Source organism: Eptatretus burgeri, unplaced genomic scaffold (genome assembly GCF_056783735.1).
Source record: "Eptatretus burgeri isolate ZD-2024b unplaced genomic scaffold, Ebu_testis_v1 Ebu_testis_scaffold_3157, whole genome shotgun sequence".
Classification (NCBI taxonomy): domain Eukaryota; kingdom Metazoa; phylum Chordata; class Myxini; order Myxiniformes; family Myxinidae; genus Eptatretus; species Eptatretus burgeri.
In genome coordinates, this window is record NW_028225105.1 from 137267 (window position 1) to 153548 (window position 16282).

Genomic DNA, 16282 nt, shown 5'->3' on the forward strand with positions numbered 1-16282 from the left:
TCGATTTGGGTTCGAGTCCGGATGCTGATCCGACACGAAACGTGAACTGTTCAACCTGGCGGAGGTGTGCGCTCGACCAAGTGCATACCGGGGTGTTCTGGACCCAACTTGGTTAAAACATGGCGCTCACCAACCACCTGCAGCAACAACTGGTGATTGACACCTGTACCTGTACCCACACCTCGTTAAAAAAAAAACTTTACCCCAAAAAACAATGAATCAGATAAACAAAGGAAGAAAATGATGGAATAAAAAACCTCACAAGGACATTCAAACAAATAAATAAATAAATGTCACGTACAAACAGCACGTCATTGAAACCCCTCCCCCACCCCAGACCTCGCACACCCAACACCAACCAGATCACTCATCTTCCAGGTTCGGCGCGGGGTCAACGGTCATCATCTCTCGGGTCAATCAGTGAGTTAAACAAAACAAGTCGGCACAAAAAACCCGCCATTCGTCATCCAGTCTCAGGAGGGATCGTCCTTGCCGGATCATCTAGTCTTTGCAGGAACATGCACGTGATGGCGGCCCTCAGCCGTGTTCTGATTGGTTGAGAGAAATGACGTCAGATTCCCAGTTTCTTCTTCTTCCTTTTTTATGTTTTTTGTAATTTTTCATTTTAAATTATATATATTTTTTGTACCCTGATTGTCATTCCTAATTTAGTCACAAAATTAATTATCAAGCGAAGTTGTACAGGAACAGTTGTCGCCGTTCACACTTGTTATTAAAGTCGCCTCCCGGCCGCCCACCCGTTTCGACCTCATCGTCGGCCATGGCGGTGTAATGGTGGCAGCATCGTTGTCTAAACAAAGGTTTTTTTTCTCCGATTGTTTACCACACAGTTTGTCATGTGAGGAGGTTTTATCAAATTGACAAATTGTCTTGAATAACTCTTCTTCTTCTCAATAACTTACCAAATGCCTTTCAGTCAGGGCTGTGTTCAGCTCGTCAGGTGATTGCGGAGCGCTCGCCAAGCGGCTTAAGCACTGAATCAAGCAGTCCATTGGAAACCACTGACGAGGAACGCCGCTGTTGTGAGCGTGAGGAAATGGTGAGCTTCAAGCAAACAAGCAGCACGCACCATTTTCAGGTTATTCCTCCGAAGTGAGCACATGGAGTGTGTCCCGGCGGTCCGTGCGGACACCGTACGTGTACGTACGTACATCCGTTAATGTTTGACCGAAACATCTCACAAACGACTGAACCGAGACAGAGTACGGACAAAATGTGGTACGATGAATCAGGACAGCGATGCCTCATGATGGGGTTGTGCTCCACATGACTGTACTTGTGATGGGGGGGGGGGGTCATGGACCCTTCCTCCTAATCCCTCATTTTCACCCCTCCTGTTGGGGAAATAACCGCCGGTCACCCACGGGACGATTTATTAGTCTTCGGTGTGACTCGGCACAGGGGGACATCATAAGTGATTATATATATATATATATATATATATATATATATATATATATATATATATATATATATATATATATATATTGTTGCGGTTTTGTTAAACCAGCACTCCTCCAACGCAATGGCACACAACATACAGCAATCTCAAGGCAGAGTTTGAATCATTCGCCGGCCATTGAGGCCTGTTTTTGGATGGAGCATCACCAGGCCAACGGGCACGTCGAAGAGCACTGTTGTTGCTCAATGCATTTCGGATCATTGGTATCTCCCATGATGAGGCTGAGTCTTTGGGCAGGAGAGAAAGAGAGAGAGAGAGAGAGAGAGAGAGAGAGAGAGAGAGAGAGAGAGAGAGAGAGAGAGAGAGAGAGAGAGAGAGAGAGAGAGAGAGAGAGAGAGAGAGAGAGAGAGAGAGAGAGAGAGAGAGAGAGAGAGAGAGAGAGAGAGAGAGAGAGAGAGAGAGAGAGAGAGAGAGAGAGAGAGAGAGAGAGAGAGAGAGAGAGAGAGAGAGAGAGAGAGAGAGAGAGAGAGAGAGAGAGAGAGAGAGAGAGAGAGAGAGAGAGAGAGAGAGAGAGAGAGAGCAGCTTCAAGATGCTTCATGATACTGGAGACAAAGAGAGTTATGAACAACCACGAGAGCACCAAATGGTCACCACATTGTGAAGACCAGCGCCACGTTTAAGCGGAATGTTTTACACAAGATGATGCAGACTTGTGGGGAGACTGCCATGTGGCACAGTTTGTGACGTGTTTGGAACAAGGCTTAGATAAATGCAAATTTGTCCATCCTGACAAATCTCACACTCTCACTTAGTGTCTCTCTGAAAGGACCGTTTAGAACCCCCCTCCCTCCCCCCATCCACGTTCTCAACAATCCTCTTGAAGAAGTCTTTTCATACAAGCTTCTGGGTCTCACTGTCTGCCGTGATCTTTCCTGGGAAAGCTACCTTTCCAACCTGGCCTCCAAAGCTAGTCATCGACTGAGAATCCTACGTCATGCAAAGTCCTTCCTTGGTACACCTGAGCTCCTGAGCACAAGCAAAGCTTTCATCCGCAGCTTGATGGAGTACTGCTCTCCCCTCTAGGCTGGTGCTCCTGCCTCCAACCTTTCTCGGCTTCACGCTGTGGAAACCAAGGCATTTAGGACCATGGGTATCTCCCGCAATGAGGCTGAGCCTTTGTGGCTCTCTTCCTCAGATGTGGTGACTTCAGTTGTCATCGTGCCAGTTGGCTGGGTGTTAGGGTTAGTTGGGTACCTCTCTCACCTGCCACGGCAATTCAGCAAAGGATTTCTGCGACTCATTGGGACCGACACATTCTCTCAACTTCCCGACCCAAATCTCAGCCAATGGTGATTCATCTCTTTTGGATTTTATTTTGACCAATTTCCCAGAAAATGTCTGCTGTTCTTCCTCCGCTCCAATCGGTTCACCTGACCATATGCTTGTTAAAGAGGACATCTCTCTGGCCATTATTAGAGAACCAGCTCAGCATTAATGAGTCTGGCAATTCACTCAGGCCGACTGCAGGCAGCTATCAAACTTCCAGACTGGTCTCCCATGTCCACTCTCACCGACATCAACTCGTCCTGGGAATCTTTTCAAAGATATTTGCTCTCTCTCTCTCTCTCTCTCTCTCTCTCTCTCTCTCTCTCTCTCTCTCTCTCTCTCTCTCTCTCTCTCTCTCTCTCTCTCTCTCTCTCTCTCTCTCTCTCTCTCTCTCTCTCTTGCACAGATTTGTCCCATCTCGTCTTCAGTTGTCCTCCCCTTCCTCCTGCCGATGGTACACTGAAGCTTGTGGCCGTTCCTGCCTGCTAAAACACTCCCGATATCCCCATCCCGCCCCCACCACTCCTGCCCTGCACTTAAGATTCGTGTCGGCCCGCCTGTCTGTGTCGGGTAAGTCAGGAGCCGAACCCATGCTCCGCTCTTCCTCGAACCTGCTCATCTTTCTAAATCTACTCTCCTGAATGATTGATGGCACCTGTCTCGCATTGTTCGTCCGTAGACAGGTAAGAATGCGTGAGGGGCTTTTGCGGAAGGGTTAAGGGGGGTGAATTACTTTTCTTTTGCGACTTTGATTGCTGCATGTGCTCGTGTAAACCTTGCCTTGGAAACACCTGCTCATCGATTGCTGTTTGTAAATGCATGATTGCTTGCTTTTGTCCTTTTCTTCATTGGTTTGACGTAGTGTGTATGTAATAGAGAGATGGGAAGATTTTGCCCTCACTGATTGACTCAGCTGGTTTAGCCAATGTGTAACCCACGGTTTCGCTCAGCCGTAATAAGTAGACGGGTGGGCGTTGAGGGTGCGGTCCCCAAACCACTGGTAGGTAATGCGGTGTTATTGGATGTGATGACCCTGACCGGTTTGGAGGTGTCAATCGGCGTCTGTGGTTGCCTAGCAACCCGCCGGACCACAGAGTTATCCGTGGCTGGTGGTCTCAACTCCTGAGTTCAAGCAGCGGGTCCAAGAGACCCCCCTCATGACAGCCCCAGACCGAAAATGTAAATAAATATCGCAGAAATGACACTAGTGTTTGATCAATTCAGATTATTTTCCAAAAAAAAATAAAAGTTTACATTTGCCAAGAACATGGCATCTCAACGACACCCAAGGAACCGGTGCAAACTGTAGAGCACGGACGCTACATCATCAGAATGGAAGTTTAATTAAATAATTCGACATCAAAAACACAAACAAGGAAGTGAACTTCTCCAGGAACGGAGTATAACTGCTCCAAGCATCCTCCAGTAATTATACACAATTAATTACAATGACAAAGCAACGGTTGACCCCCGATGGGGAACTGACCGACGCGGCAAGGTAGGTTAACTTGTCTTCATAATCTACACACGAAGCATCACAGAAGACAATTTACAACCGATCTCCAAACTGTAGGGTGAGCTTCATCAGATGCTGACATCACACGGTGGATGATTGTGACGTGATGTGCGGAGCTGCTGGGATCGCTCGTCCTGAAACACGAGGCAGCGTTTGACCGCAGACGGTGCATGTTCATCAAAACTCAGCAGAACTTTCTTACTGCTTCTCCGTCATGACCTCCTGACGAGCATGACGGTTGAGCGCAACTCTTCGAGCGACATCACGGACTTTCAGATCCAGGAGTGTCGCGATGATTTTTCCAGCTCTGGCCTGCTCGGACGTGGCTGCCGATGAACATACTTTTCCAAGAAGAGCTTGTTCCTTGCGCGGCGTGAGATTTTCCACAAGGGTCATTTCATTTGAAGCTCGGACATCTTTTCACGTTTTGCCGGTCCAGAAAGTACCGTCGTCGGCTCTTCGGAAGTGTTTTCCAGTTCGGTCGAAACAATTGCCGTGGACGAGGATCTTGGAGCTGATGGTTGACCTGCGTCGGCAACAGTGGCCAGAGACGTTACACTTGGTACCGGTGATTCCGTCACGGAAAATGATGGACACCGCTCATGATGCAGGTCGAGGCTGTATTGACTGAGGGGGTATCCTAAAGGGTTCTGACAGTGAATGCAAGAGTAACGAACTTGCTTATGAACCTCGTCATAATTCTGCACCGCGCCGTGAGAAAATGCCAGGTGTTTCGCCAGTTGTTCACGAATGTCCTGGCGAGGTCCGCGAACGATCTTTGGGCAGAGGAAGCACACGCCACTCGTACGCTCCTGGGCCAACGACTGAGCAACCTTCACCCCACGCTTCACGGCATCAACGTACACCTCATTCTCCGCAGAAAGGTCTTCATGGTCCTTGAACAAAACGTTTGGCTCCAATTTCTTGCTTCTAAATGGCTGTTGAAGATACTTATCAGCCTTGAGAATTTTCTCAATCTCCTGCTCTGATACTGTGACTCCAACTTCGGTGTATTTCAACTTTAATCTCTTAACCATCACTACAGGAAAGAAACCGCTTTGGTCACAACCCAACTGTGTCCTCTTCTTACGGTGGAGCATTTCTGCGACTGTCCTTCCATGTTTAAAATGTTCATTTGTAGTGAACGTCTTGACATGATATTTCCATGAAGGACGGCCCTTCTTTGAGCTCTGTTCAGACGCGGACAATGCCTGAGCTCTTTCGAAACCACGTGACTGCTGGGGAATCTGCCGAGCTGCTGCTGGTGTCGTCGGAAGGTAGGTCGTGTACAATGGATTCAAGATGTTACATACCCGAGTGATGTTGTACATCGCCAAGCTTGGCTGTGTGGTTGTTTTGGAAGTGGTTGTGCTGACCGGAGTCTTCATCAATTGTGAAAGGTTGAGGAATGTGGACCTTTGTTGCCTGGGCACGAAGAGCATGTTGTCGTTTGAGGGAAGTCCCATCGGAGAACGTGGTTGATTGCTGCCGAAGGAACTATAACCAGGAACTGGCTTTAAAAGGAGTGCAGGGGGTTGTGAAGGAGAAGAGAGCCTTGCACTCTCGTTTGTGGCTACAACAAATCCAGGTGGAAGAAAGTGTGGAGGTTCCATTTTAAGAGGTGGTGGTGGAGGCAAGCCTTGGACCACACAGGGTACAGCGGTGTGAATCATCAGGCTGTGTTCCATCGATAAGTGCTGCTGAAACAGCTCTTGGTTGAAGCCTCCCTTCCCACAGAGCGGGCAGAAAAATCTCTTTCCCGAACGGGCCAGTCCTGAAGGTCCAGTGGTCTTTGGAGCTGGAAGGATGCGTTTCATATTGGTAGCTTGGGCTGATTCAAACGGACGTCGAGCTCCTGTCTGGGATGCGGCACACGGATCGGTCAATAACTTATTGAGATATCATGTTATGCAGCTTTATGGCCACATCTCTCGATGGTAAAGGATCACTTAAACATTCTAGTATCTGCATCTCGATCCAGATCTTCACCAACAATGGAACCACACACAACCTTTCCACCAAATCAGTCCACAACTTCGTGAGATGTTCACAGACAAACAGACAGGGGTGAAAACATAACCTCTGTTCACCTTTGATGTCAGACGTAACGAGAAACAGCACTCGGTAGCCTGCAAACCTCCGCTAGACTGAGCAGTTTATGTTTTGTATCCCACTGATTGGCCGGATCTGGATCCAGACCTGAAACAAAAATCGAATCCACTTGTTCTTGTCACCTAACCAACTCATCCAACTCGTTTTGTGACAACTCGTCCACAAATTTTTGATATATCATATGACGTACATCGTTTTTGGCCCCATCTCTCAATGGTGAAAAACCACTTAAAAAAAACTAATTGTCATCTCCAGATCCAAATCCAGATTTTCATCGAAATCGAATTATTTCGTCCTTGTCACACACCCAACCTGTTCACCAAGTTTCGTCCGAATCCGTCCATAACCTTTTTGAGATATCCTGCTCGAAGACAGCCCACAACTTTTTCTGGATAAAATCACAAACTGGTCCGACATGTGGAACATGTCTTTCGATCCTGACAAATCTCACACTCTCACTGTGTCTCTCCAAAAGGACCATTTGGAACTCCCCCCCCCCCCATCTACTTTCTCAACAATCCTCTCGAAGAAATCCTTTCATTCAAGCTTCTGGGTCTCACTATCTGCCATGATCTTTCCTGGGAAAACCACATTTCCAAGTTGGCCTCCAAAGCCAGTAGCCGACTGGGCATCCGCTGTCGTGCAAAGTCCTTCCTCGGCCCACCTGAACTCCTGACCACGTTCAAAGTTTTAGTCTGCAGCCTGATGGAGTACTGCTCTCCCCTCTGGGCTGGTGCTCCTGCCTCTCATCTTTTTCAGCTTCACGCCGTGGAATCCAAGGCATTTAGGATCATCGGTATCTCCCGCGATGAGGCTGAGTCTTTGAGCCTCTCACTCTTTCACCGCACACAGGTCGGTGGTCTTTCTGTCTTCTACCGTCTCATCTCCGGTCTTGCCCCCCTCCTCTATCTGTGATATGTCCTCCCCATATTTCTGCTGGGTGCTCAAGGTCCGCCAACAACCCCCTTCTGGTAAAACTACCAAAATGATGAATCACTGCTCACCTTCACTCTTTCATTCCTCTTTTTTCCCACCTTTGGAATTAACTCCCTCACTCTGTTCAATCCCATTCTTCCCTCCAGGTCTTTGAAGCAGCTGTTCACCACCACCTCTTATCTTCCCCCATTGAAAACCTTGATCTTTTCTTCCCCCGTTAATCCACCCCAAACCAACCTCCTTCAAATTCCCTGATTTCCTTCCTGAAAGTCCCTGTAATGTCCATCTTGTATTCCCCATGTTCCCCGCCCCATCCCTCTCCCTTCCACAGATCTCCTAATGTCTCTGTTCCCCACTGTTTTGTCCTTCCCTCTCCCGCCCCCCTTGTTGTGTGTTGTGTGTTCGCTCTCATCGGAGCCTCAACAATGTATACAAAAAAAACAAACAGAAAAAGACAGACAGACAGACAAGGGGTGAAAACATGTGGCAGACAGAGGTCACGAACAAATTTGAACACACGTCACGTGACCATCAACAACCTTTTCAAACAATAACTTGTCAAAGTCAAGAGGTCGACATCACGACGAGAGTGAAAGTTATTATATGTTTTACCAAGACAGGTTTCCTTGATGGAGGATCAGCCATCAGGTTCCATTGTGTATTCTCAAAGAGCACCTGTATCGCCCGATCATCTCGATTGTTCTGCAGCACATTGCAGGAGTCTCACCTGCGGCATTTCAATTCGTTACAAACAAAGAGCACAGGTAAAACTTTCATGAGATATTCTTCCTTACCGGGATGAATTTTTTGCAAACATCCATGCCGATTTCAACCAAGACCTTCTGGAAGGTTCTCGACCTTCTACCACCTTGGGGAACACCTCGGAACTTCTGTCGGAGAGGTCGCAGCTCCTTTACTGCATGTTCTTCCGAATGTTGCAAGCTCTGCTTCGTCTGAAGGTCTTGCACGTCCAACCTCATCGAAAGCTGCTCCCACTCTTGTGGGACGAGGGTCATCCCCGGTTATTCATAGTGGACGACCACCCGTTTCCCGTTCTCGGAGCCTCGACCCCGTTATTATATCTCGGACAAACGATCCACCGAACGTCCCGTTCCGTTGTTCCTCCGCCCGTTCTTTGAAGGCTTGGCGCGATCAGTGGACAGGTAGAGGTCGGCCATGCACGAGGCTTCACCAACAAGGGGTCCACAAAATGGCGGGAAAGGTCAGCGTGGGAGTGGATCACGTGACGCAAAACCAGAAATGGACTCCACTTGGATTCGGAGTGACCTTCATCCTAAAGCTTTCACTTTTTAAATGACGTCACATCAGGGAATTGTATTAAATTTTAACAAAACGGATGCTTTGTTGACATCTCCTTGTGTTCCCTCACGGTCTAGTAACTTTCCGACCCCGGATTCGGGATCGTGCCTTGTTTTGGTGATCTCCATCAACGTGACGACACCGTGGGCGTGTTAAACCGATGACGTTGGAGGCAGCTGAGCCAATTGCAGCTCGCCACGTCATTAAGATACCACGAGGTTATTTACTTTATCTATTTAATTAATCGATTCCAGGTGTACCCACACATGTCACGTGTGTTACCACGTGATGGGATGCACGTAAGATGCCCGGGACCCTTCTCGTTGATACACTTCCAACCTGTGGGTAAACGTGCTCTCCACTCTGCCGGAGAACCCCCGCGTCTCTCTTGATTGGCCCAGCCATGCCACGATTGCGTCACGTGGTGGGAGGGGTGGGGCATGGGTCGAAGGGTCCAGGGTGTTCCAGCATCTTCGCCCCTGGAACCCCGGGTCAACGTGCCTTCTGCTCTGCGTCAGTTTTTTTTCCCCCCGTTTTCTTGTTTTACCCCATTTGCTATGTTGGGGTTTGGTGATTCTCCCAATGTTCCCCCATCTTCTCCAGTCTCTGCATTCAAGTCTCCCAAAAGGAAAAGCACGGTCCCTCTCTCCCATTTCCTGCAAATCATGGTAAAAACGGTCTACCTCCTGTTCGGCGGGTTCGGGTGGTGGGTGACCCCTCAATCAGAGTCACGTGTCTATCCTCCATTCAAGTCTCCCAAAAGGAAAAGCATGGTCCCTCTCTCCCATTTCCTGCAAATCATCGCAAAACGGTCTACCTCCTGTTCGGCGGGTTCGGGGTGGTGCGTACACCTCAATCAGAGTCACGTGTCTATCCTCCATTCAAGTCTCCCAAAAGGAAAAGCACGGTCCCTCTCTCCCATTTCCTGCAAATCATGGTAAAAACGGTCTACCTCCTGTTCGGCGGGTTCGGGTGGTGGGTGACCCCTCAATCAGAGTCACGTGTCTATCCTCCATTCAAGTCTCCCAAAAGGAAAAGCACGGTCCCTCTCTCCCATTTTCTGCAAATCATCGCAAAAACGGTCTACCTCCTGTTCGGCGGGTTCTGGTGGTGCGTACCCCTCAAATCAGAGTCACGTGTCTATCCTCCAGTTGAAGCCTTCACTGGATGATCTTGTTACTCTCCATGTCATGGCTACCTCGAGGTCCTGATAAAACAATTCTGACAAATGTAACAACCCCACGGACATTGTACTTATCGTGCCCAACACACCATCCCGTGGACCCATCAAGCTCCTTCGTTCCTTCACCTTCACCCGTCCATCACGTCTTACCCACTCACCTGTTTGAACGACAAACGAGGTTGAAGAACTTTTATCAACAAATTTAAGCAGACACTCCGATGGTCACGTGATCTTAACCCAGGTTGAGTGGTGCACGGAAACGAGGTCCACGTTTTGTGGGTCGTCCTCCGTGTAAATCACGTGACCTTAACCCAGGTTGAGTGGTGTAAGGAAACGAGGTCCACGTTTTGTGGGTAGACCTCCGTGTAAATCACGTGACCAGGGTGTGTGGATACGGCACAGGCTTGATGGGCCCAATGATCTCCTCCAGTAACTCTGTGTCCTGTATCGTAACAAAGGGAGATGTACAGTATCGTGTCTCGTACTGTGTACCTCACCTGTTGGTGCTGATGTTGAATCCAAACACACCTGGTCGGTGAATCAGGTAATTAAAAGACTTTTTTTTTTTTTACCCCAAAACATTTTGTACTTGTTTTCATTTTTCTGTTTCCACCACCTTCCTTGTTCAGTTCAGACCGTTTATTGTTCCCACCTGAATACTCACCTTGTGATGCTGAGTCTCCCGCTTGTTCGAGTTATCTTTGTCCGTGTTGTGTTGAATCGTCTGATGTCTCCGATTGTCCTTGTCCCACAAGCAATACGTATCCATGCTCCTCCATAAGCCGGATAGACAAAGTCGGGAAACAAAGCGTTTTGTCCGTGGAATTGTAACACCTTTTTACCTGTTAATGTGACTCCGGACAGGTGTACGTGCGCGGATCAGCTCAAAATTGGACGAACAGGTGGACTTGTGCAGGTCACACATTTTCTTGTCCATCACCTGCTAAAAACACCCACTGGGGATTGGTGATGGAGGGGGTGATGTCCTCCACCGAGGGTAACTACCTGTATACCTGTGTGCAGGTGAACTAATATCGCAGGTGAGCTCTGTCTGGGAAGGGCTGAACACAATGGCGTTTGTGAGACTCGAATTGGTTTGAGATGAAAGTTTCAAACGGACTTGGAATCAAGAGGAACGAAACGACCACTTCTGTCGTTCTGCGTATCTGTTGAAACCTTCATCTTTCATTCGCGACCTCTCCTTGTCCTCCTCACAGAACGCTCTTCCTTCCGTCACCGTGGATCGGAATTGGAAACCGTTACCATGGATCCCAAGCTCCGCCCCTACATCACGGATCCCAAGCTCCGCCCCTACATCATGGATCCCAAGCTCCGCCCCTACATCATGGATCCCAAGCTCCGCCCCCACACCATGGATCCCAAGCTCCGCCCCGACACCATGGATCCCAAGCCCCGCCCCCACACCGTGGATCCCAAGCTCCGCCCCCACACCGTGGATCCCAAGCTCCGCCCCCACACCGTGGATCCCAAGCTCCGCCCCCACACCGTGGATCCCAAGCTCCGCCCCCACACCGTGGATCCCAAGCCCCGCCCCCACACCGTGGATCCCAAGCTCCGCCCCCACACCCACCCCATCTCAAGCGACAGGACGAGAGCCGCAGTTCGAGCCGCCATGTCGGGAGAGAAAACAAGCTCGTCGATCGACGCGGGATCCGAGAAGGTTCGTCCTCGCATCGTCCGTCACGTGAACCTCATCGAGTTACCTCATCTCCCGTTTCGCCACCACACGACGACGTGTGTGAAGAGGGTTTGTTAAAGCCTCGGCCTGTCGCACTCTCTCCAATGGCGACCGTCGGCTGTGTGTGAACCAAGCGGTCCTGGAGTGGCGGCGAGTTTCTCCTCGTCCTCGGAAATCCTTTTTTCATCGAGGACGAGCGATCCTCGTGGAAACTGACAGGACGCGCGCCCGTTTCCATGGAGATGAGCTTTGTGTTGGTGATTGTGAAGGGAGAATCGTTTTTAATATCAATGTACTTGATGATTCTTCATCACACGATGTTATAACTATAACTGGTGTATAATAATAATTATTTGGACAAATCCCCGATTCGGGTACCACGTGGGTCCTCGGTGTTCGCGGGACTCCTCGCACGTCTCTCTATGACGCACCATTGGCGAGTTCGTGACGCGTGAACACGCCTCGTGCGGTCTATTTATTACGTATGCAAATATGCAGTCACGTGTTCCCTGGGGTCACCCGCGGTACCAATTAGTATCTAACCGACATTAACTCGAATTAATAAATATTTGCACGACAAAAGGATCACTCATGAACAAGCAGCACGAACCGACAGCTTGTTCAGACGTGGGTCTTTCATCGGATGGTGAAGTGTGGACGATGCGGTGCTTGGATGGGAGGTTTGGTGACCAGTCTGTCTCCGTCGTCGACTTGGGCCAAGTTCCACGAAAACCAGACCGGGCAAGACAACACCAGGGCCGACTCCAATAATTAAATAATTACCAGGGTACTCGGTGGAGCACACACCTCTGGCCAGGTTGATCAGTTTAAGTTTTGTGTCCCACTGAGAGGTCGGATCTGGATTCGAACCCGAACTGTGAATTGGAGCTGAGCTGTTCAGGGATTTGGGCATATGTACTGCAGTTCGGTGTACTGCAGTTAGAGCAGAGGGTGGTCGGCTTTTGACAGAGGAGTCCATAGTGAAGACCCGCTGGGCCGGTTACTTTGAGCGGTTGTACCAGGCTGATCCACCAGCTGTCGAGTTGGACGTCAGGGGTGTTACAGTAACTGTTGCTTAACCTCGAATCAACTGTGGTCCACCAGGCTGCGGTGAACCGGTTGAAATGGGGTTAAGCTCCAGGGATCTGTGACATCCATGCTGAACTGCCATTTGTATCTCCAAATCGGAAACCGTCACCATGGATACCAAGCCCCTCACCTACACCCACCCCCAAATCAAGCAACAGGGCGAAAGCCACGGTTCGAGCCAGGAGAGAAAGCAAGCTCGTCGATCGAGAAGGTTCGTGATGTCATCCTCCATCACGTGACCCTCATCACCTCACATCCCGTGTCCCCACCACACGACGTGTTTAGGGTTTGTTAAAGCCTCGGCATGCCACACGTGGCTCGGTCTAATGGCGACCGTCGGGTCTGGATCAAGCGGTTCTGGAGTGGCGGCGTGTTGCCTTGTCCTCGGAAATCCTTTTTGATTGATGACGTGTTCTCGTCACAGACCCAGGAACGGGCAGTGGATGTAACAATGAGTCATAGACCTTCCAGACTTCCTCTTAAAGTGATTGGCTCCAAAATTCTCCCCAAACGTCTGGAGAACCAGGTGAGTTCTTACCTTCACCTTTACCACTCAGGATGTTTTAATGGTTGGGAATAGTAATCGAAGACCCATCGATGGTTTGTGTGGATCGAAATCCCTTCACTGAATTATTTTTCTCGTTCTTCTTCCACCCTTCTCGATTATGAGCAGAAAGACTCGGATAGCGGAGACAACAATGCTGACGACGAGATGGAGTGCGAGGAGCTCACAGGATGTTTCCCGAAGACGGCTGGAGACCACCTGATGTCTCCACCCAAGAACCCTTCACAGCCCAAGACCATGTAGGGAGGAAGGTCCCAGATACCTTCCGCACATCGCTTGTCCGGAACTTGTTCCTTCGGTGTTCCACCGAGGGAAGACCTGTCCGGATAGGTGATGTGTACATGTACCCGTTGCTCTGGTGTTCATGTTGGTTTGTTTCATTAATTTTTATTCCAAGGTAAACCTTAGCGATGACGTTGACTCGTTCGAACCTCGTCATTCCAAACGTTTATGTTTTCCACCTTGGAGTCTTTGCTTCCTGAGCCTCTGCACCCTTGGACGTGTGGATCGTTTGTGTTTCTTCATTCTGAGCCTTTTGTGTGGAATTATCATTAAATAAAACAGGTTCAATTGTGTGTACCATTTTATATTTATTTATTAATCTCATTTCTGGAAATTCAGAAAGGTTCCTCTTCTTCATTTTTGTTCCTGCATCGGCTCGATCGTGCGTTAAAGCAGACTAATTTTTATCGCCGCTTTGTTGTCCCAGTGGTCTTTATTCGTTTTTAGTCCACAAAAGATTGTCAACAAAAAATAAATAAATACAACACACATGTAAGAAGTGAAAAACCACCAGTGTGGTTGCCTACCTGATGTACGGCAGCCCATTTCTTGAGTTCCGAAAGTGCTGGGTGAGAAAGTTTCTGATGCTTCCCCCTTTTGTCCTGATCTGGAATTGTAATTCCAGACAAGGTATTGTCATCGTGCATCGTCCGTCCATCTCCTATTTCGACTTCTCCAGCAAAACCGCTGAAATTTGGCAGCAAGGTTCCGCTCCTGACTCGGAACGGGATCGCAAAGCTCGTTCCAGTCACGTGACTTCAAGTCGGTCAAAATGACAGATGTAAATTCTTTCAAAAAATCTTCTCTCCCAGACCCACCAGTCAGAATGCCACAACATTGAGGTTGCAACATCAGGCCAGGGTCGGAATGTTAAACATTGCGGATGTCATGCCGATCCCATGACCGAAAGCGTGTCAAAATGGCGGACGTAATAAATGATTGGGAAAATCTGTAAATTCCTTCAAATATCTTCTCCAGACCCACCAGTCAGAATTTGGGTGACAACATTAGGCCAGGGCCCAGGTAAGTTCCAGTTCCAGTGGTCCTATTTTTATTTCATACCATTAGAATAGATCAGTTTGCAACAAAAAAAATATTTTCTTGGGTGCAAATTTCTGATTGAGACCATTCTTGGACCCTTGTTGGGGTCTTTCTTATTTGCAAATGGCGTCGATTTTCACCTCTTACATGTGTTTTGTATTATTTTATTTTGTCGACTTAAAACGAATAAAGACCACTGGGGCAACAAAGCGGCGATAAAAATTAGTTTGCTTTAACGCACGATCGAGCCGATGCAGGAACATAAATGAAGAAGAGGAACCTTTCTGAAATTCCAAAGTCGAAAAAGAGCATAACTCTGTGAAAAAATTAACGAAACGCCCTGAAACTCTAACGGGTTTCATAACTTGTCATAATAAAGCCATGCACCAAGTTTCAGTTGCCCGAACCGAACAAATTCCCAATTCTTGCCCGAACTCGTCGAACGTCAGGCCTGGCCAGCCGGTTTGTGAAGACTCGGGCCAAGCCTCCCATGGCGGCCTACCCCATAAATAAAGGTTGGTTAATAGTTGCGGTTGAAGAAGAAGGAGATGCTGAAACATACTACAGTAGTATACAAAATGTAGTGAATTATAGAATGTTCCAGATAGTCATGAGGTATGAACCATCTCTTGGTGAATGAACCTGAGCTGTGTCAACACAACGGGTTGTTGGCCACGTTTGGTGTTCCCATCTCAACACTCAGCTCATGCTGCTGGGCTCTCACATTCAACTGCCACTTACTGTGTGCATTTGTCCATTGTTCATCCTGATGCTGTCTGTGACGTATGCACAAAGCTCCTCGATGAGCCTCAGATTTATTTATTTATTTGAAAAACATAAATGGCATCGACCCATCGTGTCTCTGTATTCATTAATTTCGGAGAGAGCCGATGGCTGCTGGTTGCGTCATCGCCTCGCCCTACATGTGAGACACCAGGATAGCAGTTTATAGCTGCGCGGAGAATCAAAGTCACGCCAGACGGCTCATGGCGAGTGTGCTGTCCTTCGAAGCCAGAAAGTATTCAATCGGAAACAAAATGGCTGACACCAAACTTGTCACGTTCCTTGGAAAGAATATCTTATTGAGGCAAATCGCAACCCAGACACAAGGTGGGAGAAAACACAATAACACGAGGCCTTTTGTTTTGGGTTACTTAGTCGGTCGAGGGATCACTCGGTCCCTCTCCTGAACGGCTCGAGGTCCCCATGGATTACTGTCACCCCGTCCTTCGCTTGCATCCTCATCATTTCTCCCGCCAGGTACGCCTTCTCTCGTGCTTCCTGGAAAACAAGACGTTGAGAACAATATTAAGTATTTCCTTCCTCTGATTCAAGAGATTTATGTCTGAGATACTGAGTCGGTTTCTAAAAACAGGATAAAAAATTTCCTTTGGAACCTGAGTTTTGGCTAAAAGGGCCCCTCGAGTCACCGAGTTAACCGGTAGTTTCTTTCGGAATCATCGTTAAAGCACTTTGAACATTTCACAAAGGAGATGCAAAATCAGAAAATCGTTTACAAAAGGCAAATTTATATCGATGTAAGGACCTGTGTATGTATTTCTCTGTCACGGAGGAAGTGACCTCACGTTTCCGGAAGTGACGTCACGTTCGACACTCGCCATTTTGTTTCCACTCAGGAAAGGTGAATTTATTCCGTCCGAACCTTTCTCGACGTGCACCTGAATTTGGGCTGATTGCTTGACCGTTCGGGTTGTTTTCACGACTCTAACGCCGGAAGGGCAGACGTTAGTGATTTTTATTTGCAGGAAAAATACATTTATGGGTGAGC

The 16282-nt window shown here is 48.4% G+C and overlaps 3 protein-coding genes across 8 annotated transcripts in view; 1 reads left to right on the plus strand and 2 right to left on the minus strand.

The window, feature by feature from the left end:
• Positions 1-4020: 4020 nt before the first annotated feature.
• LOC147006660 (uncharacterized) lies at positions 4021-8659 on the minus strand. Of its 6 annotated transcripts, XM_085868243.1 has the most exons (4): positions 8183-8318; positions 7927-8041; positions 6357-6465; positions 4025-6125 (listed from the first exon to the last, which is right to left on the minus strand). In XM_085868243.1, exon 4 carries the CDS (start codon positions 6081-6083, stop codon positions 4659-4661), a length of 1425 nt encoding a protein of 474 aa, XP_085724369.1. In that variant the 5' UTR covers positions 6084-6125; positions 6357-6465; positions 7927-8041; positions 8183-8318; the 3' UTR covers positions 4025-4658. The 6 variants fall into 6 exon arrangements, with proteins under 6 accessions (XP_085724366.1, XP_085724365.1, XP_085724369.1 ...); XM_085868239.1 differs by lacking the exon at positions 6357-6465 and having other exon boundaries at positions 4023-6125; positions 7927-8016; positions 8109-8654; XM_085868244.1 differs by lacking the exon at positions 6357-6465 and having other exon boundaries at positions 4025-6121.
• A 2407-nt stretch (positions 8660-11066) lies between these two features.
• Positions 11067-13745, plus strand: LOC147006661 (uncharacterized). The gene is made up of 3 exons (XM_085868247.1): positions 11067-11498; positions 13030-13131; positions 13279-13745. Exons 1-3 carry the CDS (start codon positions 11082-11084, stop codon positions 13411-13413), a joined length of 654 nt encoding a protein of 217 aa, XP_085724373.1. The 5' UTR covers positions 11067-11081; the 3' UTR covers positions 13414-13745.
• LOC147006662 (uncharacterized) overlaps positions 13520-16282 on the minus strand; it is a 138952-nt gene continuing 136189 nt past the window's right edge. Inside the window, exon 4 of the mRNA XM_085868231.1 lies at positions 13520-15774. Coding sequence (XP_085724357.1) covers positions 15664-15774 — 111 coding nt within the window. The 3' untranslated portion in view covers positions 13520-15663. The remainder of the gene's footprint in view (positions 15775-16282) is intronic.